This window comes from Coregonus clupeaformis, unplaced genomic scaffold, assembly GCF_020615455.1.
Source record: "Coregonus clupeaformis isolate EN_2021a unplaced genomic scaffold, ASM2061545v1 scaf1509, whole genome shotgun sequence".
In the NCBI taxonomy this organism is placed as follows: domain Eukaryota; kingdom Metazoa; phylum Chordata; class Actinopteri; order Salmoniformes; family Salmonidae; genus Coregonus; species Coregonus clupeaformis.
In genome coordinates, this window is record NW_025534963.1 from 40107 (window position 1) to 67500 (window position 27394).

Genomic DNA, 27394 nt, shown 5'->3' on the forward strand with positions numbered 1-27394 from the left:
TGTACCCCAGGAAGGCCACTGTCTTGACGTGAAACTCACATTTCTCTGCCTTGGCGTAGAGGGAATTCTCCAGAAGACGATGAAGGACTTGCTGGACATGGCGGGTGTGTTCAGACAGGTTTCTGGAGTAAATTAAGATGTCATCCAGGTAAACGAAGACAAACTTGTTTAACATGTCCCGCAGTACATCATTCACTAGAGCCTGGAACACAGCAGGAGCATTGGTGAGGCCAAAAGGCATAACCAGATACTCGTAGTGGCCTGTTGGTGTATTGAATGCGGTTTTCCATTCATCTCCCTCCCGGATCCGCACTAGGTGGTAAGCGTTTCTGAGATCCAACTTGGTAAAACAGTGGCTCCCTGGAGCAACTCAAAAGCAGAGGTGAGCAGAGGCAGAGGGTAACGGTTTTCACTGTGATGTCGTTGGAGTCCCCTGTAGTCGATGCAGGGGCGAAGAGATCCGTCCTTCTTCCCCACAAAGAAGAAGCCAGCACCAGCAGGAGATGAAGATGAACGGATTAATCCTGCGGACAGAGAGCCATTGATGTAGTCCTCCATGGACTTTCTTTCAGGAGCAGACAACGAATAAAGACGACCCCTTGGAGGAGCTGTTCCAGGGAGGAGGTCGATGGCACAGTCGTACGGTCGGTGAGGGGCAGAGATGTGGCTCTTGCTTTGTTAAACACCTCTCTGAGACCATGGTAGCATTCTGGGACATTGGAGAGGTCCGGAGCGGAGTTAGTAGGTACTGGTCGAGGGGTAGTGCGGCAGCACGCAGGCAGGTTCGGTGGCAGTCCTCTCCCCACTCCTGATCACCCCGGTCACCCAGTCGAGCTGAGGGTTGTGCCGGCGGAGCCATGGGTAACCCAGGATGAGGGGTTGGCCTGGAGAGGGGAGCAGGTGAAACTGGATAGTTTCTTGATGGTTTTCCGGACAGACCCATCGAGACCGGGGCCGTGACATGAGTGACCGATCCGAGTAAGTGTCCGTCCAGTGCCCGGGCAGGAATAGGAGGTGTCAAACGGAGGTTCTCCAGTCCCAGTTGGCGTGCCAGCTTGACGTCCATTATGTTGGCTTCGGGCGCCAGAATCCACCAGAGCAGCCAGGGTGTGAGTTGAGTCAGAGAGGCGGAGGTGAACTTGCAGCAGGGGTTTGCGGTCGGAGGACTGGATGGTCATTGAACTCGACCGGACTCCCCCTACGCCCGGTGAGCTTCGGCCCTTTAAAGGGCAGGTTACCACACGATGTCCATCACCTCCACAATAGAGGCAGAGGTTTGAGGTGAAGCGGCGCTGGCGCTCTGCAGGAGTGAGGAGGCTCGCCCAATCTCCATAGGCTCAGACTGATCAAGCTGACCTGGGTGAGTGGCAGTAGATGACAGGAGCCCAGTCGGATCTCTCCGAATGCCGGTAGTAGGTGGACCTTGGCGCCCCCTCTCACGGCGACGGGTCTGTATCCTTCTGTCGATCCTGACAGTCAGTGCGATGGCTTCATCAAGAGTGGAAGGCAGTTCATGGGAGACCAACTTCGTCCTTGATATAGTCAGCCAAACTATGGAAGAACGCGTCCACCAACGGTGGTGTGTTTCCAAGAACTTCGTCTAGCCAGGGTTCGGAAGTCGATGGAATGGTCTGCGACTGTACGTCTGCCTTGTCGAATACTGAACAGTTCACGAGACGCCTCTGCGGTGGGTGAATCCAGGTCAAACACCTTCAGCATCTCCTCAGCAAACAGGTCGAAGGTTGCACATGCGGGGGTTTGACGTTCGAACTCTGCTGTTCCCCAGAGTCGAGCTCGGCCCGTCAGGTGAGTGATGGCATACCCAACTTTAGCCCCCTCCGTGGCGAAGGTCCTTGGCTGCAAGGAGAACTGAAGTCGGCAGCTAGTCAGGAATGGCCGGACCTGGGTTGAATCGCCGTTGAACCGCTCGGGGTTTCCAATCTTGGGTTCGGGCAAGCGGCTGCAATGACCGGGGCAGGTAACTCGGGGGCTGGGCTGGTGGGCAGACTGGCTGGGGTAAGGTTGGTGAGGAGTTGAATGAGCATGGCGAGTTGTTGTTGCTGCTGCTGGAACTGCTGCTCATGCTCATCGGTTTCCATGTCGGGGAAAGTGTGCGCTGAGTCCATAATGGTCAGATCGTACTGTCACGATTCAGACAGACGACCAGAGGACCACAATTGCGTCACACCAGAAAGTTTATTAAACTTAAGGGAAAAAGGGAAGTAGGGGAGTGAATGAAGGCTCCAGGGGTAACAGGGATCCCGTCCAATGCGCTGGGTCTGGCCCCCCCAGTGGCAGCGATACGTCCTATGAAGCCGGTGGTGGGTGGTCCAGAAGTCCTGGGGGAGACACAGACACAACAGGGCGGAATGAAACCAGGCAGCAGTACAGTTCAAGGGAATCCAAAATACGTAGTAGCAAGGCAGAAGGCTGGTCAGAGTTACCGGGATAGAAGAGTAGTCAGGAGTCGAAATGGCAGAAGCAGGTCTGGATCTCCTAAGGCAGAAGAGTATCCAATAAACAGGCAGGTCCGGGGTCACAAAACCAGGGTGAGCCAGAAGGCGAGCAAACAGGTTCGGGTGTGAGCTTTGCAGACGATCTGACACCGGAGAGCTGAAAGACAGGGCCTTAAATACTGGGAGAGGTTAGTGGGTAATGCAGCGCAGCTGGCAGAGTAATTAGAGCCGAGCAGAGCAGGGACAGGTGGAGCTAGTTAGGCTGAGTAGAGAGAGGGAGGTGAGCAGAGTGGAAGATAGTGGAAACCAATTAAGGTGGTAACCCGGTGGAGTGAGAGGGCTCATGACAGGCAGGGCTATGCTCCCTCTCCCTCCCTCTCAACTGGCTGGGTAAACGCTGCTACTTAATAGGTGGTGCTCTCAGATTGACTTATCATTGGCTCAGACCAGCATGAGGAGCCAAACACACACACACACACAGCCAACAAGCGAGAGTCAAGAGCCACTGTATTTCCTGCTGTCCTCTCTTCCTACTCCCATTACCTCTCCCCTCTCCTCTCCTACTCCCATTACCTCTCCCCTCTCCTCTCCTACTCCCATTACCTCTCCCCTCCCATTACCTCTCCCCTCTCCTCTCCTCTCCACTCCTCTCTTGTCATTCTATCCTCTGCTTTCTTCTCCTCCCTTCCTCCATCGTCTCACATCTCTTTTTCTTTCCTTGTCATATGCTTTCTCCTCCTCCTCTCTCCTCTCCTAGTCTAGTTTCTCTCCTCCTCTCTCCTCTCCTAGTCTAGTTTCTCTCCTCCTCCTCTCTCCTCTCCTAGTCTAGTTTCTCTCCTCCTCCTCATCTCTCCTCTCCTAGTCTAGTTTATCTCCTCCTCTCCTAGTCTAGTTTCTCTCCTCCTCCTCTCTCCTCTCCTAGTCTAGTTCCTCTCCTCCTCCTCCTCTCTCCTCTCCTAGTCTAGTTTCTCTCCTCCTCTCCTCTCTCCTCTCCTAGTCTAGTTTCTCCTCCTCCTCCTCTCTCCTCTCCTAGTCTAGTATATCTCTTCCTCCTCCTCCTCCTCCTAGTCTAGTTTCTCTCCTCCTCTCTCCTCTCCTAGTCTAGTTTCTCTCCTCCTCCTCTCTCCTCTCCTAGTCTAGTTTCTCTCCTCCTCCTCTCTCCTCTCCTAGTCTAGTTTCTCTCCTCCTCCTCTCTCCTCTCCTAGTCTAGTTCCTCTCCTCCTCTCTCCTCTCCTAGTCTAGTTTCTCTCCTCCTCCTCCTCTCTCCTCTCCTAGTCTAGTTTCTCCTCCTCCTCCTCTCTCCTCTCCTAGTCTAGTTTCTCTCCTCCTCCTCCTCTCTCCTCTCCTAGTCTAGTTTCTCCTCCTCCTCCTCTCTCCTCTCCTAGTCTAGTTTCTCTCCTCCTCCTCCTCTCTCCTCTCCTAGTCTAGTTTCTCCTCCTCCTCCTCTCTCCTCTCCTAGTCTAGTTTCTCCTCCTCCTCCTCTCTCCTCTCCTAGTCTAGTTTCTCTCCTCCTCCTCCTCTCTCCTCTCCTAGTTTAGTTTCTCTCCTCCTCCTCCTCCTCCTCTCCTAGTCTAGTTTTTCTCCTCTCCTAGTTCCTCTGTGGTCCTGATTGCAGCTCTAAGCAGGTGAAATGAGTGTTTTAATCGAATCATGAAACCTGACTGACTATCACAGGCTCACTTGAGCGGGAACACACACTGAGACGAAGAAACAACACACACACACGTTGAGACGGAGAAACAACTGACAGATGCTGGGAGGAAATGAAATCATCAACACCTGGTTCCCTTATTTTGAGAAGTGAGAAGTGGGGTCTAAGTGGGGTCTATTTAAAAGAGGGCCCTTTGCTTAGGGTTTTCCTTGATGGTGTTCCTGCTGTAATAGGGCTGAGGGTCGCAGAGGAGGACAGAGAGGAGGACAGAGAGCCAGAGAGGAGGACAGAGAGCCAGAGAGGAGGACAGAGAGCCAGAGAGGAGGACAGAGAGCCAGAGAGGAGGACAGAGAGCCAGAGAGGAGGACAGAGAGCCAGAGAGAGGAGGACAGAGAGCCAGAGAGGAGGACAGAGAGCCAGAGAGGAGGACAGAGAGCCAGAGAGGAGGACAGAGAACCAGAGAGGAGAACAGAGAGCCAGAGAGAGGAGGACAGAGAGACAGAGAAAGAGAGAGAGACAGAGAACGAGAGAGAGAGACAGACAGAGAAAGAGATACAGAGAAAGAGACAGAGAAAGAGATACAGAGAAAGAGACAGAGAAAGAGAGAGAGACAGAGAAAGAGAGAGACAGACAGAGACAGACAGATATGTGAGCTTGTTAACCTTCTGCTTCACACACAAGCATTCCTCTCCTCTCCCCTCTCCTCCATACCCCATTCCTCTCCTCTCCTCTCCTCCATTCTTCTCCTCTCCTCCATTCTTCTCCTCTCACACACACCAGAGTTTCCAGGACAACGTGACCGGGAAGATTTTACGTAACAAATTAGGGCGTCCACCCACAGTGCTCAGAATGACAGAAATCACATTTAGATTATGGGGAATTCATCTTAACAGAACATGCAACTTCTATAACGAAGCAGCCAATAAAACGTAATTTTCAAAAAATGTTTGTAATTCGCGGGAAAACACTACTCTACACAGAGCACCTGATGCGAGCCGTTCCATATTGTGACAGATGAAAATCTCTGTTAGAAACGTAGAAAGAGGGGAGATCTAAAGATGCAACAACTAGGATGGGTTGCTACTATGACTAGGATTGTTCCTTTAGCTTCTGGATAACGAAAGAAAAGTTGATATGAAAACCAATAGAACAAGAGAGAGAGAGAGATGCTGGTTTCAAAGGCATATGAGGAAGTCTTTAAAATAATTGCCCCCCACGTATCTAGGGGTCGTATTTTGCCTAGGCTATCAGCGCATCGCCCATCACTCTGCAATGTGAGCTGGAGGCAGTATGCCTTTTGAAAACATACTATATTGTTTGAAACCTGAACGTTTTACTTCATATTACGAGGCGTGCCTACTAAATTAACCTATTAAACCCAATAAGCATGACGGTCAAATGTATTTACATCGACTGATATTTCCATCAATTAATACAAATTTGGCCGGCAACAATTGTATTTATCGGCTTTTCATTTATTTATAAAAAAATTTTGGGGGGGGGGGGCAAAAGCAAACAATTACCGGTTAACGGAAACCCTGACACACACAAACACCAACACACACCCACCTACACACACCCACCTACACACACCCACCTACACACAAACCGACACGCACGCCATCGCACGCACAAGGTGGTGAAATGAAGGAGAGAAAATGCCAACTACAATCCAAAAGTAGTCCATCCGCTATCAGAGAATATCGTGGAGCTATTTCTATTTCCTTCATTCAATTGAACAGAGATATTAAATGTGGTCATTGATGTGGGGGTAGACAAACAGCCAGAAACACAGAGTTTCAGTGAGAGGACGTCTTTAGAGAGAAGATGTTCTACGTCTGCTTCAGCTCTTCTCCTGATTACAATTAGGAGGAGGAGACTGGGCTGGGAAATAATTGCTTTCAGTCAAATATCAGAGAAAGAGAGGGATGGAGAGGGAGATGGAGAGAGAGACAGATGGAGAGGGAGATGACAGAGAGAGAGAGAGAGAACGACAGATAGAGAGAGGGATGGATAGAGAGATGGAGAGAGAGAGCGAGAGACAGATAGAGAGAGGGAGAGACAGATGAGAGGGAGAGAGAGAAAAAGAGAGAGAGAGAGAGAGAGAGGAGAGAGAGAGACAGACAGAGAGACAGAGAGAGAGAGAGAGAGAGAGAGACAGAGAGAGAGACAGAGAGAGAGACAGAGAGAGAGAGAGAGAGAGAGAGAGAGAGAGAGAGAGAGAGAGACAGAGAGAGAGAGAGAGAGAGAGAGACAGAGAGAGACAGAGAGGGAGAGAGAGAAAGAGAGAGAGGAGGAGAGTGTAATTACACAGGGTTATAACAGACTAGTTAGAGGATGAGAGACAGCGAGAGAGAGGAGGAGAGGAGCGGCAGACCACTGTGATCAGTGGATTAGAACAGTCATTGTTTGGGTCTCTGGAAGGTTCATACATGGAAGTGGAGGGTTGTAGAGGGATATGAACATAGAATTTACGATGAATCATTCTACTTCTATAGTTATGACTACTGTAACGCTGGTGTATCGGCAGTGATACACACCGGCCCTGGTACAGCTGTCAGGTGACTGACACACTGTGAGAGATGCTGTGCCGGAAACACGCTGTCTTGGTCTTTGATATGTATGAGATGCTATGGGAGGTAGGAGAATCAAAGCACAGCAAGTGGAGGACGTCTGTCTACTGAATGGACCTAGGTGAGAGAGAGACACACAGCAGGAAGCCAGCAGGAAGCCAGCAGGAAGCCAGCAGGAAGCCAGCAAGCAGGTGTGTGTCCTGTGTACTTGTTCACTCTCAGTATCCAACATATTTGCACGCACGCACGGACGCACACACGCACACACACACACACACACACACACAGAGGGGTCGGCTACAGATTGAAAACACAAACCTGCAAACAGACACATGTACAATGCCAAGAATAAATGGGTGGTCTGGTGAGCTATAATGACATTGGGTTATGCTGAGTAATGTCGAGCGGTAAGGGCCAGAGACAGGCGGGGTCAGCCCAGTCAGAGTGCACCACTCTGGGGGCAGTGAGGGCTTAGGGGTCTGGTCTGACTACCAGAGAGCCAGCTAGAACCAGGGCTACTGATGAACACGACATGAGAGACGAAAAGGTCAGGAACAACATTATTAACGACACATCTGGACAGGGCCTGGGACTGAGAATGGGACTGGCATGTCAAACATGTCAACTAGAGAACCTCAGGGCCAGGCCAGAGAGGACGAAATCATTAACAGAGATGTCAACTATGGAGCAGCGGTACGGAGAAAGAGCACTGACACAACACTAATTAACATAGAGCTGTCAACTATGGAGCGGTACGGAGAAAGAGCACTGTCACAACACTAATTAACATAGAGCTGTCAACTATGGAGCGGTACGGAGAAAGAGCACTGTCACAACACTAATTAACATAGAGCTGTCAACTATGGAGCAGCGGTACGGAGAAAGAGCACTGTCACAACACTAATTAACATAGAGCTGTCAACTATGGAGCAGCGAGCACGGAGAAAGAGCACTGTCACAACACTAATTAACATAGAGCTGTCAACTATGGAGCAGCGGTACGGAGAAAGAGCACTGTCACAACACTAATTAACATAGAGCTGTCAACTATGGAGCAGCAAGTACGGAGAAAGAGCACTGTCACAACACTAATTAACATAGAGCTGTCAACTATGGAGCAGCGGTACGGAGAAAGAGCACTGTTACAACACTAATTAACATAGAGCTGTCAACTATGGAGCGGTACGGAGAAAGAGCACTGTCACAACACTAATTAACATAGAGCTGTCAACTATGGAGCAGCGGTACGGAGAAAGAGCACTGTCACAACACTAATTAACATAGAGCTGTCAACTATGGAGCAGCGGTACGGAGAAAGAGCACTGTCACAACACTAATTAACATAGAGCTGTCAACTATGGAGCGGTACGGAGAAAGAGCACTGTCACAACACTAATTAACATAGAGCTGTCAACTATGGAGCGGTACGGAGAAAGAGCACTGTCACAACACTAATTAACATAGAGCTGTCAACTATGGAGCAGCGGTACGGAGAAAGAGCACTGTCACAACACTAATTAACATAGAGCTGTCAACTATGGAGCAGCGGTACGGAGAAAGAGCACTGTCACAACACTAATTAACATAGAGCTGTCAACTATGGAGCGGTCCGGAGAAAGAGCACTGCCACAACACTAATTAACATAGAGCTGTCAACTATGGAGCGGTACGGAGAAAGAGCACTGTCACAACACTAATTAACATAGAGCTGTCAACTATGGAGCGGTCCGGAGAAAGAGCACTGTCACAACACTAATTAACATAGAGCTGTCAACTATGGAGCGGTACGGAGAAAGAGCACTGACACAACACTAATTAACATAGAGCTGTCAACTATGGAGCGGTACGGAGAAAGAGCACTGTCACAACACTAATTAACATAGAGCTGTCAACTATGGAGCGGCGACGGAGAAAGAGCACTGTCACAACACTAATTAACATAGAGCTGTCAACTATGGAGCGGCACGGAGAAAGAGCACTGCCACAACACTAATTAACATAGAGCTGTCAACTATGGAGCGGTATGGAGAAAGAGCACTGTCACAACACTAATTAACATAGAGCTGTCAACTATGGAGCGGTACGGAGAAAGAGCACTGCCACAACACTAATTAACATAGAGCTGTCAACTATGGAGCAGCGGTACGGAGAAAGAGCACTGTCACAGCACTAATTAACATAGAGCTGTCAACTATGGAGCGGTCCGGAGAAAGAGCACTGTCACAACACTAATTAACATAGAGCTGTCAACTATGGAAGCGGCACGGAGAAAGAGCACTGACACAACACTAATTAACATAGAGCTGTCAACTATGGAGCGGTACGGGGAAAGAGCACTGTCAAGCACTAATTAACATAGAGCTGTCAACTATGGAAGCGGTACGGAGAAAGAGCACTGTCACAACACTAATTAACATAGAGCTGTCAACTATGGAGCGGTACGGAGAAAGAGCACTGTCACAACACTAATTAACATAGAGCTGTCAACTATGGAGCGGTACGGAGAAAGAGCACTGTCACAACACTAATTAACATAGAGCTGTCAACTATGGAGCGGCGGTACGGAGAAAGAGCACTGACACAACACTAATTAACATAGAGCTGTCAACTATGGAGCAGCGGTACGGAGAAAGAGCACTGTCACAACACTAATTAACATAGAGCTGTCAACTATGGAGCAGCGGTACGGAGAAAGAGCACTGACACAACACTAATTAACATAGAGCTGTCAACTATGGAGCAGCGGTACGGAGAAAGAGCACTGACACAACACTAATTAACATAGAGCTGTCAACTATGGAGCGGTACGGAGAAAGAGCACTGTCACAACACTAATTAACATAGAGCTGTCAACTATGGAGCAGTGGTACGGAGAAAGAGCACTGTCACAACACTAATTAACATAGAGCTGTCAACTATGGGCAGCGGTACGGAGAAAGAGCACTGTCACAACACTAATTAACATAGAGCTGTCAACTATGGAGCGCGTACGGAGAAAGAGCACTGACACAACACTAATTAACATAGAGCTGTCAACTATGGAGCAGCGGTAACCGGAGAAAGAGCACTGACACAACACTAATTAACATAGAGCTGTCAACTATGGAGCAGCGGTACGGAGGAAAGAGCACTGTCACAACACTAATTAACATAGAGCTGTCAACTATGGAGCAGCGGTACGGAGAAAGAGCACTGACACAACACTAATTAACATAGAGCTGTCAACTATGGAGCAGCGGTACGGAGAAAGAGCACTGTCACAACACTAATTAACATAGAGCTGTCAACTATGGAGCGGTACGGAGAAAGAGCACTGACACAACACTAATTAACATAGAGCTGTCAACTATGGAGCAGCGGTACGGAGAAAGAGCACTGACACAACACTAATTAACATAGAGCTGTCAACTATGGAGCGGTACGGAGAAAGAGCACTGTCACAACACTAATTAACATAGAGCTGTCAACTATGGAGCGGTACGGAGAAAGAGCACTGACACAACACTAATTAACATAGAGATGTCAACTATGGAGCGGCGTACGGAGAAAGAGCACTGTCACAACACTAATTAACATAGAGCTGTCAACTATGGAGCGGTACGGAGAAAGAGCACTGTCACAACACTAATTAACATAGAGCTGTCAACTATGGAAGCGGCACGGAGAAAGAGCACTGTCACAACACTAATTAACATAGAGCTGTCAACTATGGAGCGGTACGGAGAAAGAGCACTGACAAACACTAATTAACATAGAGCTGTCAACTATGGAGCGGTACGGAGAAAGAGCACTGACACAACACTAATTAACATAGAGCTGTCAACTATGGAGCGGTACGGAGAAAGAGCACTGTCACAACACTAATTAACATAGAGCTGTCAACTATGGAGCAGCGGTACGGAGAAAGAGCACTGTCACAACACTAATTAACATAGAGCTGTCAACTATGGAGCGGTACGGAGAAAGAGCACTGTCACAACACTAATTAACATAGAGCTGTCAACTATGGAGCGGTACGGAGAAAGAGCACTGACAACACTAATTAACATAGAGCTGTCAACTATGGAGCGGTACGGAGAAAGAGCACTGTCACAACACTAATTAACATAGAGCTGTCAACTATGGAGCAGCGTGTACGGAGAAAGAGCACTGTCACAACACTAATTAACATAGAGCTGTCAACTATGGAGCGGTACGGAGAAAGAGCACTGAAACAACACTAATTAACATAGAGCTGTCAACTATGGAGCGTGCACGGAGAAAGAGCACTGACACAACACTAATTAACATAGAGCTGTCAACTACGGAGCTGTACGGAGAAAGAGCACTGTCACAACACTAATTAACATAGAGCTGTCAACTATGGAGCAGCGGTACGGAGAAAGAGCACTGTCACAACACTAATTAACATAGAGCTGTCAACTATGGAGCGGTACGGAGAAAGAGCACTGTCACAACACTAATTAACATAGAGCTGTCAACTATGGAGCGGTACGGAGAAAGAGCACTGACACAACACTAATTAACATAGAGCTGTCAACTATGGAGCGGTACGGGGAAAGAGCACTGTCACAACACTAATTAACATAGAGCTGTCAACTATGGAGCGGTACGGAGAAAGAGCACTGTCACAACACTAATTAACATAGAGCTGTCAACTATGGAGCGGTCCGGAGAAAGAGCACTGTCACAACACTAATTAACATAGAGCTGTCAACTATGGAGCAGCGGTACGGAGAAAAGAGCACTGACAAACACTAATTAACATAGAGCTGTCAACTATGGAGCAGCGGTACGGAGAAAGAGCACTGTCACAACACTAATTAACATAGAGCTGTCAACTATGGAGCGGTACGGAGAAAGAGCACTGTCACAACACTAATTAACATAGAGCTGTCAACTATGGAGCGGTACGGAGAAAGAGCACTGTCACAACACTAATTAACATAGAGCTGTCAACTATGGAGCGGTACGGAGAAAGAGCACTGTCACAACACTAATTAACATAGAGATGTCAACTATGGAGCAGCGGTACGGAGAAAGAGCACTGTCACAACACTAATTAACATAGAGATGTCAACTATGGAGCAGCGGTACGGAGAAAGAGCACTGACACAACACTAATTAACATAGAGCTGTCAACTATGGAGCAGCGGTACGGGGAAAGAGCACTGTCACAACACACAGAATGAGAGAGAGCTGGGGGTTTAGACACAGGCATGTTGTTGAAGTCAGGGGCAGAAGGGTGGGAATACAATTGAGTGTTTGAGTGTTTGTGTGTTTGTGAGAAAGAGTTAATTGTGAGTGTGTGTACATGTTTCTGTGTGTGTGTGTGTGTGTGTGTGTGTGTGTGTCTCAGTTTAGAGGCCTCCTGTGGGCCGCATTGATGACAAAACGTAGCTTTTGTAAACACATTTCCTGCAATTCTACACATTTTGCCATGAGGCTGAGAGAACAACGTGTAGTTTTAAAGAAAATGTCCTGAATTCTACACCTCTTGACATGGCTTATGCTATGAGTGACTGAAACATTATAACACAATCAATGGAGGTCCCATGCCATGACAGAAATACTCCTGAATGCATCATGTTTACATTTCTCATTCTCCCTGACCGTCTAGCTTTTATTTAGGTGATTGTTTAATTCTCAAAGATTATGTTATTTAGAAATATCTAAGTACATTATGTTCTATCTGGTTTCAGTATTATAGGTCCATTATGTTCTATCTGGTTTCAGTATTATAGGTCCATTATGTTCTAACTGGTTTCAGTATTATAGGTCCATTATGTTCTAACTGGTTTCAGTATTATAGGTCCATTGTGTTCTAACTGGTTTCAGTATTATAGGTCCATTGTGTTCTATCTGGTTTCAGTATTATAGGTCCATTGTGTTCTATCTGGTTTCAGTATTATAGGTCCATTGTGTTCTAACTGGTTTCACTATTATAGGTCCATTGTGTTCTAACTGGTTTCAGTATTATAGGTCCATTGTGTTCTATCTGGTTTCAGTATTATAGGTCCATTGTGTTCTAACTGGTTTCAGTATTATAGGTCCATTGTGTTCTAACTGGTTTCAGTATTATAGGTACATTGTGTTCTAACTGGTTTCAGTATTATAGGTCCATTGTGTTCTAACTGGTTTCAGTATTATAGGTCCATTGTGTTCTATCTGGTTTCAGTATTATAGGTCCATTGTGTTCTAACTGGTTTCAGTATTATAGGTCCATTGTGTTCTATCTGGTTTCAGTATTATAGGTCCATTGTGTTCTATCTGGTTTCAGTATTATAGGTCCATTATGTTCTAACTGGTTTCAGTATTATAGGTCCATTGTGTTCTATCTGGTTTCAGTATTATAGGTCCATTGTGTTCTAACTGGTTTCAGTATTATAGGTCCATTGTGTTCTATCTGGTTTCAGTATTATAGGTCCATTGTGTTCTATCTGGTTTCAGTATTATAGGTCCATTATGTTCTAACTGGTTTCAGTATTATAGGTCCATTGTGTTCTATCTGGTTTCAGTATTATAGGTCCATTGTGTTCTATCTGGTTTCAGTATTATAGGTCCATTGTGTTCTATCTGGTTTCAGTATTATAGGTCCATTGTGTTCTAACTGGTTTCAGTATTATAGGTCCATTGTGTTCTATCTGGTTTCAGTATTATAGGTCCATTGTGTTCTAACTGGTTTCAGTATTATAGGTCCATTGTGTTCTAACTGGTTTCAGTATTATAGGTCCATTGTGTTCTAACTGGTTTCAGTATTATAGGTCCATTGTGTTCCATCTGGTTTCAGTATTATAGGTCCATTGTGTTCTAACTGGTTTCAGTATTATAGGTCCATTGTGTTCTAACTGGTTTCAGTATTATAGGTCCATTGTGTTCTAACTGGTTTCAGTATTATAGGTCTATTGTGTTCTAACTGGTTTCAGTATTATAGGTCCATTGTGTTCTAACTGGTTTCAGTATTATAGGTCCATTGTGTTCTAACTGGTTTCAGTATTATAGGTCCATTGTGTTCTATCTGGTTTCAGTATTATAGGTCCATTGTGTTCTATCTGGTTTCAGTATTATAGGTCCATTATGTTCTAACTGGTTTCAGTATTATAGGTCCATTGTGTTCTAACTGGTTTCAGTATTATAGGTCCATTGTGTTCTAACTGGTTTCAGTATTATAGGTCCATTGTGTTCTATCTGGTTTCAGTATTATAGGTCCATTGTGTTCTAACTGGTTTCAGTATTATAGGTCCATTGTGTTCTAACTGGTTTCAGTATTATAGGTCCATTGTGTTCTATCTGGTTTCAGTATTATAGGTCCATTGTGTTCTCTCTATCTAACTGGTTTCAGTATTATAGGTCCATTGTGTTCTAACTGGTTTCAGTATTATAGGTCCATTGTGTTCTAACTGGTTTCAGTATTATAGGTCCATTGTGTTCTAACTGGTTTCAGTATTATAGGTCCATTGTGTTCTAACTGGTTTCAGTATTATAGGTCCATTGTGTTCTAACTGGTTTCAGTATTATAGGTCCATTGTGTTCTAACTGGTTTCAGTATTATAGGTCCATTGTGTTCTAACTGGTTTCAGTATTATAGGTCCATTGTGTTCTATCTGGTTTCAGTATTATAGGTCCATTGTGTTCTAACTGGTTTCAGTATTATAGGTCCATTGTGTTCTATCTGGTTTCAGTATTATAGGTCCATTGTGTTCTAACTGGTTTCAGTATTATAGGTCCATTGTGTTCTAACTTGTTTCAGTATTATAGGTCCATTGTGTTCTAACTGGTTTCAGTATTATAGGTCCATTGTGTTCTAACTGGTTTCAGGATTATAGGTCCATTGTGTTCTAACTGGTTTCAGTATTATAGGTCCATTGTGTTCTATCTGGTTTCAGTATTATAGGTCCATTGTGTTCTATCTGGTTTCAGTATTATAGGTCCATTGTGTTCTATCTGGTTTCAGTATTATAGGTCCATTGTGTTCTAACTGGTTTCAGTATTATAGGTCCATTGTGTTCTAACTGGTTTCAGTATTATAGGTCCATTGTGTTCTATCTGGTTTCAGTATTATAGGTCCATTGTGTTCTATCTGGTTTCAGTATTATAGGTCCATTGTGTTCTATCTGGTTTCAGTATTATAGGTCCATTGTGTTCTATCTGGTTTCAGTATTATAGGTCCATTGTGTTCTAACTGGTTTCAGTATTATAGGTCCATTGTGTTCTAACTGGTTTGAGTATTATAGGTCCATTGTGTTCTAACTGGTTTCAGTATTATAGGTCCATTGTGTTCTAACTGGTTTCAGTATTATAGGTCCATTGTGTTATATCTGGTTTCAGTATTATAGGTCCATTGTGTTCTAACTGGTTTCAGTATTATAGGTCCATTGTGTTCTAACTGGTTTCAGTATTATAGGTCCATTGTGTTCTAACTGGTTTCAGTATTATAGGTCCATTGTGTTCTAACTGGTTTCAGTATTATAGGTCCATTGTGTTCTAACTGGTTTCAGTATTATAGGTCCATTGTGTTCTATCTGGTTTCAGTATTATAGGTCCATTGTGTTCTAACTGGTTTCAGTATTATAGGTCCATTGTGTTCTATCTGGTTTCAGTATTATAGGTCCATTGTGTTCTATCTGGTTTCAGTATTATAGGTCCATTGTGTTCTAACTGGTTTCAGTATTATAGGTCCATTGTGTTCTAACTGGTTTCAGTATTATAGGTCCATTGTGTTCTCTCCTATCTAACTGGTTTCAGTATTATAGGTCCATTGTGTTCTAACTGGTTTCAGTATTATAGGTCCATTGTGTTCTCTCCTATCTAACTGGTTTCAGTATTATAGGTCCATTGTGTTCTATCTGGTTTCAGTATTATAGGTCCATTGTGTTCTATCTGGTTTCAGTATTATAGGTCCATTGTGTTCTAACTGGTTTCAGTATTATAGGTCCATTGTGTTCTAACTGGTTTCAGTATTATAGGTCCATTGTGTTCTAACTGGTTTCAGTATTATAGGTCCATTGTGTTCTATCTGGTTTCAGTATTATAGGTCCATTGTGTTCTATCTGGTTTCAGTATTATAGGTCCATTGTGGATTTCTTTACTGTTGGGACATAGGAGGCCCGAAAAAACACTTTGGTGGCCCGCCCAAGAATTTTCTATGCAGAGAAAACCCTGGTGTCACTGTGTGGTGTCACTGTGTGGTGTCACTGTGTGTGTGTGTGTGTGTGTGTGTGTGTATATGTGTGTGTGTGTGTGTGTGTTTGTGTGTGTGCGTGCGTGCGTGTGTGTAATATGTCAGATCTAAAGGATATAGCCATCTTGGTAGTGAAGAGGTCTTCAGTGTCGTCAGGAGAGGAGAAGGTGACCAGGTCTCTCTCTAGCTGGACTAGCTGTCTCTCCATCTGAACTAGGTTCTTCTCCAGGGCCTCCGCTGACACTAGACACACACACACACACACACACACACACACACACACACACACACACACACACACACACACACACACACACACACACACACACACACACACACAGGAAAGATGAAACAATGCCTTGTTGACTGTTTCTGGTTCTGCTGGATCGTTGTATTAGAATTGATCTGTCTCATGTCTCTCTCCTCTGTGTGTGTTTCTGAGGCCAGAGGGCCAATCCCGTAGACGTGGTCCATTTGAATCCTCCGTCCTTCTCTCTGCAGGCCTGCAGCACTGTGGTGTCTGTCTGCGTCTGTCTGTCTGTCTGTCTGTCTGTCTGTCTGTCTGTCTGTCTGTCTGTCTGCATCACTGTAGAAACAGACTACACCAGGTCCAGATATTGGTACCGCTGTAGAAACACACTACACCAGGTCCAGATATTGGTACCGCTGTAGAAACACACTACACCAGGTCCAGATATTGGTACCACTGTAGAAACACACTACACCAGGTCCAGATATTGGTACCGCTGTAGAAACACACTACACCAGGTCCAGATATTGGTACCACTGTAGAAACACGCTACACCAGGTCCAGATATTGGTACCACTGTAGAAACACGCTACACCAGGTCCAGATATTGGTACCACTGTAGAAACACGCTAAACCAGGTCCAGATATCGGCACCACTGTAGAAACACACTACACCATGGGTCCAGATATCGGCACCACTGTAGAAACACACTACACCAGGTCCAGATATTGGTACCACTGTAGAAACACACTACACCAGGTCCAGATATTGGTACCACCGTAGAAACACACTACACCAGGTCCAGATATTGGTACCACTGTAGAAACACACTACACCAGGTCCAGATATCGGCACCACTGTAGAAACACACTACACCAGGTCCAGATATTGGTACCACTGTAGAAACACACTACACCAGGTCCAGATATTGGTACCGCTGTAGAAACACACTACACCAGGTCCAGATATTGGTACCGCTGTAGAAACACAGTACACCATGTCCAGATATTGGTACCGCTGTAGAAACACACTACACCAGGTCCAGATATCGGCACCACTGTAGAAACACACTACACCAGGTCCAGATATTGGTACCACTGTAGAAACACACTACACCAGGTCCAGATATTGGTACCGCTGTAGAAACACAGTACACCATGTCCAGATATTGGTACCGCTGTAGAAACACACTACACCAGGTCCAGATATTGGTACCGCTGTAGAAACACACTACACCAGGTCCAGATATTGGTACCACTGTAGAAACACGCTACACCAGGTCCAGATATTGGTACCACTGTAGAAACACGCTACACCAGGTCCAGATATCGGTACCACTGTAGAAACACGCTACACCAGGTCCAGATATCGGACCACTGTGAAACACTACACCGGTCAGATATTGGTACCACCGTAGAAACATGCATAAAGGAGAGAGATGACAGAAAAAGTGTCCCAAATGACACCCTATTCCGGTTTTAGTGCACTACTTTTGACGAGATCCCAGGCCTCTATATAGGGAATAGGGTGCTATTTAGGATGCATACAAAGTCTAGAGTAGCTAAGCTTCTCAGTCACTTTGCTGATACACAGAGACATGAACAGACACATTCACATGCACTGGAGAGACAGAATGGGACAGAGAGATAAAGAAAGGAGTGAGGGAGAAACAGGAAGAGAGAATAGAGGAGTGAGGGAGAGACAGGAAGAGAGAGAGAAGAGAGGAGTGAGGGAGAGACAGGGAGAGAGAGAATAGAGGAGTGAGGGAGAGACAGGAAGAGAGAGAATAGAGGAGTGAGGGAGAGACAGGAAGAGAGGAGTGAGGGAGACCAGGAAGAGAGAGAATAGAGGAGTGAGGGAGAGACAGGAAGAGAGAGAAGAGAGGAGTGAGGGAGAGACAGGAAGAGAGAGAGAATAGAGAAGTGAGGGAGAGACAGGAAGAGAGAGAAGAGAGGAGTGAGTGAGAAAACAGGGAGAGAGAATAGAGGAGTGAGGGAGAGACAGGAAGAGAGAGAATAGAGGAGTGAGGGAGAGACAGGGAGAGAGAGAAGAGAGGAGTGAGGGAGAGACAGGGAGAGAGGAGTGAGGGAGAGACAGGGAGAGAGAGAAGAGAGGAGTGAGGGAGAGACAGGAAGAGAGAGAAGAGAGGAGTGAGGGAGAGACAGGAAGAGAGAGAAGAGAGGAGTGAGGGAGAGACAGGAAGAGAGAGAATAGAGGAGTGAGGGAGAGACAGGGAGAGAGAATAGAGGAGTGAGGGAGAGACAGGAAGAGAGAATAGAGGAGTGAGGGAGAGACAGGAAGAGAGAGAAGAGAGGAGTGAGGGAGAGACAGGGAGAGAGAGAATAGAGGAGTGAGGGAGAGACAGGGAAAGAGGAGTGAGGGAGAGACAGGGAGAGAGAGAATAGAGGAGTGAGGGAGAGACAGGAACAGAGAGATAATAGAGGAGTGAGGGAGAGACAGGGAGAGAGGGGTGAGGGAGAGACAGGAATAGAGAGAATAGAGGAGTGAGGGTGAGACAGGAAGAGAGAGAATAGAGGAGTGAGGGAGAGACAGGAAGAGAGAGAAGAGAGGAGTGAGGGAGAGACAGGGAGAGAGGAGTGAGGGAGAGACAGGGAGAGAGAGAATAGAGGAGTGAGGGAGAGACAGGAACAGAGAGAGAATAGAGGAGTGAGGGAGAGACAGGAAGAGAGAGAAGAGAGGAGTGAGGGAGAGACAGGAAGAGAGAGAATAGAGGAGTGAGTGAGAGACAGGAAGAGAGAGAATAGAGGAGTGAGGGAGAGACAGGGAGAGAGAGAAGAGAGGAGTGAGGGAGAGACAGGGAGAGAGAGAAGAGAGGAGTGAGGGAGAGACAGGGAGAGAGAGAATAGAGGAGTGAGGGAGGGACAGGGAGAGAGAGAATAGAGGAGTGAGGGAGGGACAGGGAGAGAGAGAATAGAGGAGTGAGGGAGAGACAGGGAGAGAGAGAAGAGAGGAGTGAGGGAGAGACAGGAAGAGAGAGAATAGAGGAGTGAGGGAGAGACAGGGAGAGAGAGAAGAGAGGAGTGAGGGGGAGACAGGAAGAGAGAGAATAGAGGAGTGAGGGAGAGACAGGGAGAGAGAGAAGAGAAGAGTGAGGGAGAGACAGGGAGAGAGAGAAGAGAGGAGTGAGGGAGAGACAGGAAGAGAGAGAATAGAGGAGTGAGGGAGAGACAGGAAGAGAGAGAATAGAGGAGTGAGGGAGAGACAGGAAGAGAGAGAATAGAGGAGTGAGGGAAAGACATAAGGAGAGAGAATAGAGGAGTGAGGGAGAGACAGGAAGAAAGAGATAATATAGAAGTGAGGGAAAGACAGGAAGAGTTCGGTTACTGGCCCAACGCTTTTAACCACTAGGCTACCTGCCTCACACACACATCAATGGGACGACTGTGGGGTTATTGATCTCTGCCAGATTAAATACTGGGAGATACTGGGAGTGTGTGTGTGTGTGTGTGTGTGTGTGTGTGTGTGTGTGTGTGTGTTTAGTAATCTCATTGGTATAGAGCACACGTATCATGTCCTAAATAGAATACCCAGAAGTCCTTCTTTGTATGTGAATGTGTTTTGATCTGCATATAGTATCTACATTTACAATACAAATGCGTGTGTGTGTTTGCTGATCTAATTCTGGGTATTGAGGAAGTATCTTATTGTAATAGAAAGTGATTCATCATAATGAATACATTGCCCTCGGTGAGTTAAATAACTTCACATGAAAACCAGGCAGGAAACAGGAAATAGCAGCAATATTCACATGGCATTTCAACAATACAGAGAACGGTACAAGATGCTTCGGGAGTTATAGATGTCAACAGGAAGGAACAAGGAATTCCTTTCTGGTAGGTGAAGAAATAGGTTGGTGTTTATAATGAGAGTGTGGAAGTGTCTCTGTCTCCTACCTCTGCTGGCTCTGTCTCCTACCTCTGCAGGTCGTCAGTGTGTCTCTGTCTCCTACCTCTGCTGGCTCTGTCTACACGCTGCAGGTCGTCAGTGTGTCTCTGTCTCCTACCTCTGCTGGCTCTGTCTCCTACCGCTGCAGGTCGTCAGTGTGTCTCTGTCTCCTACCTCTGCTGGCTCTGTCTCCTACCTCTGCTGGCTCTGTCTACACGCTGCAGGTCGTCAGTGTGTCTCTGTCTCCTACCTCTGCTGGCTCTGTCTCCTACCGCTGCAGGTCGTCAGTGTGTCTCTGTCTCCTACCTCTGCTGGCTCTGTCTCCTACCGCTGCAGGTCGTCAGTGTGTCTCTGTCTCCTACCTTTGCTGGCTCTGTCTACACGCTGCAGGTCGTCAGTGTGTCTCTGTCTCCTACCTCTGCTGGCTCGGTCTCCACGCTGCAGGTCGTCAGTGTGTCTCTGTCTCCTACCTCTGCTGGCTCTGTCTCCTACCTCTGCTGGCTCTGTCTCCTACCTCTGCAGGTCGTCAGTGTGTCTCTGTCTCCTACCTCTGCTGTCTCTGTCTCCTACCTCTGCTGGCTCTGTCTCCTACCTCTGCTGGCTCTGTCTACACGCTGCAGGTCGTCAGTGTGTCTCTGTCTCCTACCTCTGCTGGCTCTGTCTCCTACCGCTGCAGGTCGTCAGTGTGTCTCTGTCTCCTACCTCTGCTGGCTCTGTCTCCTACCGCTGCAGGTCGTCAGTGTGTCTCTGTCTCCTACCTCTGCTGGCTCTGTCTCCTACCTCTGCTGGCTCTGTCTACACGCTGCAGGTCGTCAGTGTGTCTCTGTCTCCTACCTCTGCTTTCTCTGTCTCCCTACCGCTGCAGGTCGTCAGTGTGTCTCTGTCTCCTACCTCTGCTGGCTCTGTCTCCTACCGCTGCTGGTCGTCAGTGTGTCTCTGTCTCTTACCTCTGCTGGCTCTGTCTCCTACCTCTGCTGGCTCTGTCTCCTACCTCTGCAGGTCGTCAGTGTGTCTCTGTCTCCTACCTCTGCTGGCTCTGTCTCCTACCTCTGCTGGCTCTGTCTCCTACCTCTGCTGGCTCTGTCTACACGCTGCAGGTCGTCAGTGTGTCTCTGTCTCCTACCTCTGCTGGCTCTGTCTCCTACCGCTGCAGGTCGTCAGTGTGTCTCTGTCTCCTACCTCTGCTGGCTCTGTCTACACGCTGCAGGTCGTCAGTGTGTCTCTGTCTCCTACCTCTGCTGGCTCTGTCTCCACGCTGCAGGTCGTCAGTGTGTCTCTGTCTCCTACCTCTGCTGGCTCTGTCTCCTACCGCTGCTGGTCGTCAGTGTGTCTCTGTCTCCTACCTCTGCTGGCTCTGTCTCCTACCTCTGCTGGCTCTGTCTCCTACCTCTGCAGGTCGTCAGTGTGTCTCTGTCTCCTACCTCTGCTGTCTCTGTCTCCTACCTCTGCAGATCGTCAGTGTGTCTCTGTCTCCTACCTCTGCTGGCTCTGTCTACACGCTGCAGGTCGTCAGTGTGTCTCTGTCCCCTACCTCTGCTGTCTCTGTCTCCTACCTCTGCTGGCTCTGTCTCCTACCTCTGCAGGTCGTCAGTGTGTCTCTGTCTCCTACCTCTGCTGGCTCTGTCTCCTACCGCTGCAGGTCGTCAGTGTGTCTCTGTCTCCTACCTCTGCTGGCTCTGTCTCCTACCGCTGCAGGTCGTCAGTGTGTCTCTGTCTCCTACCTCTGCTGGCTCTGTCTCCTACCTCTGCTGGCTCTGTCTACACGCTGCAGGTCGTCAGTGTGTCTCTGTCTCCTACCTCTGCTGGCTCTGTCTCCTACCGCTGCAGGTCGTCAGTGTGTCTCTGTCTCCTACCTCTGCTGGCTCTGTCTCCTACCTCTGCTGGCTCTGTCTACACGCTGCAGGTCGTCAGTGTGTCTTGTCTTACTCTGCTGTCTCTGTCTCCTACCTCTGCTGGCTCTGTCTACACGCTGCAGGTCGTCAGTGTGTCTCTGTCTCCTACCTCTGCTGGCTCTGTCTACACGCTGCAGGTCGTCAGTGTGTCTCTGTCTCTACCTCTGCGGCTCTGTCCTACCTCTGCAGGTTGTGTCTCTGTCTCCTACCTCTGCTGGCTCTGTCTACACGCTGCAGGTCGTCAGTGTGTCTCTGTCTCCTACCTCTGCTGGCTCTGTTCCTACACGCTGCAGGTCGTCAGTGTGTCTCTGTCTCCCTACCTCTGCTGGCTCTGTCTCCTACCTCTGCAGGTCGTCAGTGTGTCTCTGTCTCCTACCTCTGCTGGCTCTGTCTACACGCTGCAGGTCGTCAGTGTGTCTCTGTCTCCCTACCTCTGCTGGCTCTGTCTCCCTACCGCTGCAGGTCGTCAGTGTGTCTCTGTCTCCTACCTCTGCTGGCTCTGTCTCCTACCTCTGCAGGTCGTCAGTGTGTCTCTGTCTCCTACCTCTGCTGGCTCTGTCTACACGCTGCAGGTCATCAGTGTGTCTCTGTCTCCTACCTCTGCTGGCTCTGTCTACACGCTGCAGGTCGTCAGTGTGTATCTGTCTCCTACCTCTGCTGTCTCTGTCTACACGCTGCAGGTCGTCAGTGTGTCTCTGTCTCCTACCTCTGCTGGCTCTGTCTCCTACCGCTGCAGGTCGTCAGTGTGTCTCTGTCTCCTACCTCTGCTGGCTCTGTCTACACGCTGCAGGTCGTCAGTGTGTCTCTGTCTCCTACCTCTGCTGGCTCTGTCTACACGCTGCAGGTCGTCAGTGTGTCTCTGTCTCCTACCTCTGCTGGCTCTGTCTACATGCTGTAGGTCGTCTGAGAACTTGGTGACCTCTGGGAACTCCTCCTCACACACTGCAGCCAGGAAGTGGAGCAACGTTGACTTCTGGTCAGCTGACTTCGTGTCCTTCAGCTGGATTCACAAAAAAAAAGAGTTCACACAGTCAGGTGACAATAATACTTTTTTTTCACTTCAGGTGCATTATTCAATAAAATATAACACACAGGCTTCACCCAGACAATGCATAATAATAATATGCCATTTAGCATGCTTTGTTTATTTTAAGAAGCATAGCTTAAAAGCTGTAAAGCAACAACACCTCCACCACGCTGATCCTCAACATGGGTGAGTGCTCAGTCCCCTTCTGTACACCCTGTTCACCCACGCCTGACTCCAACACCATCATCAAGTTTGCACTGACACGACGGTGGTAGGCCCTGATCACCAACAGCGATGGTCATTGACTTGGTGGTGTACCTTGGGTACATGTTTGAGGTTGTTAGGGGTACCTGTTTGGGGTTGATAGGGGTACCTGTTTGGGGTTGTTAGGGGTACCTGTTTGAGGTGCTTTGTGGTACCTGCTTGGTGTACTTTGTGTTACCTGTTTGAGGTTGTTTGTGGTAATTTGTGGTAATTTGGGGTACCTGTTTGGGGCACCTGTTTGAGGTTGTTTGGGGTGCTTTGTGGTACCTGCTTGGGGTACTTCGTGTTACCTGTTTGAGGTTGTTTGGGGTACCTGTTTGGAGTACCTTTTTGGGGTACCTGTTTGGGGTACCTGTTTGGGGTACCTGTTTGGGGTATCTGTTTGGGTACCTGTTTGGGGTACCTGTTTGGGGTACATGTTTGGGGTACCTGTTTGGGGTACCTGTTTGGGGTACCTGTTTGGGGTATCTGTAGTGGGTACCTGTTTGGGGCACCTGTTTTGGGTACCTGTTTTGGGTACCTGTTTTGGGTACCTGTTTGGGGCACCTGTTTTGGGTACCTGTTTGGGGTACCTGTTTGGGGTACCTGTTTGGGGTACCTGTTTGGGGTACCTGTTTGGGGTATCTGTTTGGGGTACCTGTTTGGGGTACCTGTTTGGGGTATCTGTTTGGGGCACCTGTTTGGGGTACCTGTTTGGGGTATCTGTTTGGGGTACCTGTTTGGGGTATCTGTTTGGGGTATCTGTTTGGGGTACCTGTTTGGGGTACCTGTTTGGGGTACATGTTTGGGGTTGTTAGGGGTACCTGTTTGGGGTACCTGTTTGGGGTACCTGTTTGGGGTATCTGTTTGGGGTACCTGTTTGGGGTACCTGTTTGGGGTATCTGTAGTGGGTACCTGTTTGGGGTATCTGTTTGGGGTACCTGTTTGGGGTACCTGTTTGGGGTACCTGTTTGGGGCACCTGTTTTGGGTACCTGTTTGGGGCACCTGTTTGGGGTACCTGTTTTGGGTATCTGTTTGGGGTACCTGTTTGGGGCACCTGTTTGGGGTACCTGTTTTGGTACCTGTTTGGGGTACCTGTTTGGGGTACCTGTTTGGGGTACCTGTTTGGGGTATCTGTTTGGGGTACCTGTTTGGGGTATCTGTAGTGGGTACCTGTTTGGGGTATCTGTTTGGGGTACCTGTTTGGGGTACCTGTTTGGGGCACCTGTTTTGGGTACCTGTTTTGGGTACCTGTTTGGGGCACCTGTTTGGGGTACCTGTTTTGGGTATCTGTTTGGGGTACCTGTTTGGGGCACCTGTTTTGGTACCTGTTTGGGGTTGTTTGGGGTACCTGTTTGGGGTGCCTGTTTGGAGTACCTGTTTGGGGTATCTGTTTGGGGTACCTGTTTGGGGTATCAGTTTGGGGTACCTGTTTGGGGTACCTGTTTGGGGTACATGTTTGGGGTTGTTAGGGGTACCTGTTTGGGGTACCTGTTTGGGGTACCTGTTTGGGGTATCTGTTTGGGGTACCTGTTTGGGGTATCTGTAGTGGGTACCTGTTTGGGGTATCTGTTTGGGGTACCTGTTTGGGGTACCTGTTTGGGGCACCTGTTTTGGGTACCTGTTTGGGGTACCTGTTTGGGGCACCTGTTTGGGGTACCTGTTTTGGGTATCTGTTTGGGGTACCTGTTTGGGGCACCTGTTTGGGGTATCTGTAGTGGGTACCTGTTTGGGGTATCTGTTTGGGGTACCTGTTTGGGGTACCTGTTTGGGGCACCTGTTTTGGGTACCTGTTTGGGGTACCTGTTTGGGGCACCTGTTTGGGGTACCTGTTTTGGGTATCTGTTTGGGGTACCTGTTTGGGGCACCTGTTTGGGGTACCTGTTTGGGGTATCTGTTTGGGGCACCTGTTTGGGGTACCTGTTTTGGGTATCTGTTTGGGGTACCTGTTTGGGGCACCTGTTTGGGGTACCTGTTTTGGGTACCTGTTTGGGGTACCTGTTTGGGGTACCTGTTTGGGGTACCTGTTTGGGGTACCTGTTTGGGGTACCTGTTTGGGGTATCTGTTTGGGGTACCTTTTTGGGGTACCTGTTTGGGGTGCATGTTTGGAGTACCTGTTTGGGGTACCTGTTTGGGGTATCAGTTTGGGGTATCTGTTTGGGTACCTGTTTGGGGTACATGTTAGGGGTACCTGTTTGGGGTACCTGTTTGGGGTACCTGTTTGGGGTATCTGTAGTGGGTACCTGTAGTGGGTACCTGTTTGGGGTACCTGTTTGGGGCACCTGTTTTGGGTACCTGTTTTGGGTACCTGTTTGGGGCACCTGTTTGGGGTACCTGTTTTGGGTACCTGTTTGGGGCACCTGTTTGGGGTACCTGTTTGGGGTATCTGTTTGGGGTACCTGTTTGGGGTACCTGTTTGGGGTATCTGTTTGGGGTACCTGTTTGGGGTATCTGTTTGGGGTACCTGTTTGGGGTATCTGTTTGGGGTACCTGTTTGGGGTACCTGTGTGGGGTACCTGTTTGGGGTATCTGTTTGGGGTATCTGTTTGGGGTATCTGTTTGGGGTATCTGTTTGGGGTATCTGTTTAGGGTTGTTTGGGGTATCTGTTTGGGGTACCTGTTTGGGGTATCTGTTTGGGGTATCTGTTTGGGGTACCTGTTTGGGGTACCTGTTTGGGGTATCTGTTTAGGGTTGTTTGGGGTATCTGTTTGGGGTATCTGTTTGGGGTACCTGTTTGGGGTACCTGTTTGGGGTACCTGTTTGGGGTATCGGTTTGGGGTACCTGTTTGGGGTACCTGTTTGGGGTACCTGTTTGGGGTACCTGTTTGGGGTATCTGTTTGGGGTACCTGTTTGGGGGTATCTGTTTGGGGTACCTGTTTGGGGTACCTGTTTGGGGTATCTGTTTGGGGTACCTGTTTGGGGTATCTGTTTGGGGTATCTGTTTGGGGTACCTGTTTGGGGTATCTGTTTGGGGTACCTGTTTGGGGTATCTGTTTGGGGTACCTGTTTGGGGTACCTGTTTGGGGTATCTGTTTGGGGTGATTAGGAGGACCCATAAGGACCTCTGGATGATTGTCCTAAATGGAACCCTATTCCCTATTCAGCGCACTACTTTCGAACAGAGCATTCCCTATGGGCCCTGGTCAAAAGTAGTGCACTACATAGTGAATAGGGTTCCATTTGGTCCCCTTATCTTCTGACTCTTGGCTCCTCATAAAGAACTACAGAAGTGATTTTCATATAGACTAGTTGTTGATGTTGAAAGCTCATAAGTTCAACATATATCAGACAGCCTGCTTCCCTTGGACTACTGTTATCTGCCTTATTTGTATTAATGGAGAGTTTAATCTCTGATTAAACACAAACATTATACACACAAACACAAAATAAGCACACTTTTAACATGTTGCTTTCATGTTCCTCTTGCTTTACATTCTATTCGTTTTTTCTTTCTACCATGTGTCTTTATTCCTGGGAACATTACTTTAACCTGTCACATTCATGTTTCTTTATTCCTGGGAACATTACTTTAACCTGTCACATTCATGTGTTTCTTTATTCCTGGGAACATTACTTTAACCTGTCACATTCATGTGTTTCTTTATTCCTGGGAACATTACTTTAACCTGTCACATTCATGTGTTTCTTTATTCCTGGGAACATTACTTTAACCTGTCACATTCATGTGTTTCTTTATTCCTGGGAACATTACTTTAACCTGTCACATTCATGTATTTCTTTATTCCTGGGAACGTTATTTTAACCTGTCACATTCATGTTTCTTTATTCCTGGGAACATTACTTTAACCTGTCACATTCATGTTTCTTTATTCCTGGGAACATGACTTTAAGCTGTCACATTCATGTTTCTTTATTACTGGGAACATTACTTTAACCTGTCACATTCATGTTTATTTATTCCTGGGAACATTACTTTAACCTGTCACATTCATGTTTCTTTATTCCTGGGAACATTACTTTAACCTGTCACATTCATGTTTCTTTATTCCTGGGAACATTACTTTAACCTGTCACATTCATGTTTCTTTATTCCTGGGAACATTACTTTAACCTGTCACATTCATATGTCTGTTCATCACTGTGTCGTGTCTTCCATTCATTGTTCATCCTTTTTTGTCAATTTCTTTCTATCTATCCCTCCCTCCCCCCTCTCCCCTCCCTCTCCCCTCCCCCTCCCTCCCTCTCCCCT

General features: G+C 47.4%; 1 protein-coding gene across 1 annotated transcript in view; it reads right to left on the reverse strand.

Moving 5' to 3' along the window:
* The window catches only part of LOC121563481 (protein diaphanous homolog 3-like), a gene marked incomplete at both ends in the record, with an annotated part of 112436 nt that overhangs the window by 21171 nt on the left and 63871 nt on the right, over nucleotides 1-27394 (reverse strand). The window contains 2 exons of the mRNA XM_045218336.1: nucleotides 15980-16104; nucleotides 22781-22910. Coding sequence (XP_045074271.1) covers nucleotides 15980-16104; nucleotides 22781-22910 — 255 coding nt within the window. The remainder of the gene's footprint in view (nucleotides 1-15979; nucleotides 16105-22780; nucleotides 22911-27394) is intronic.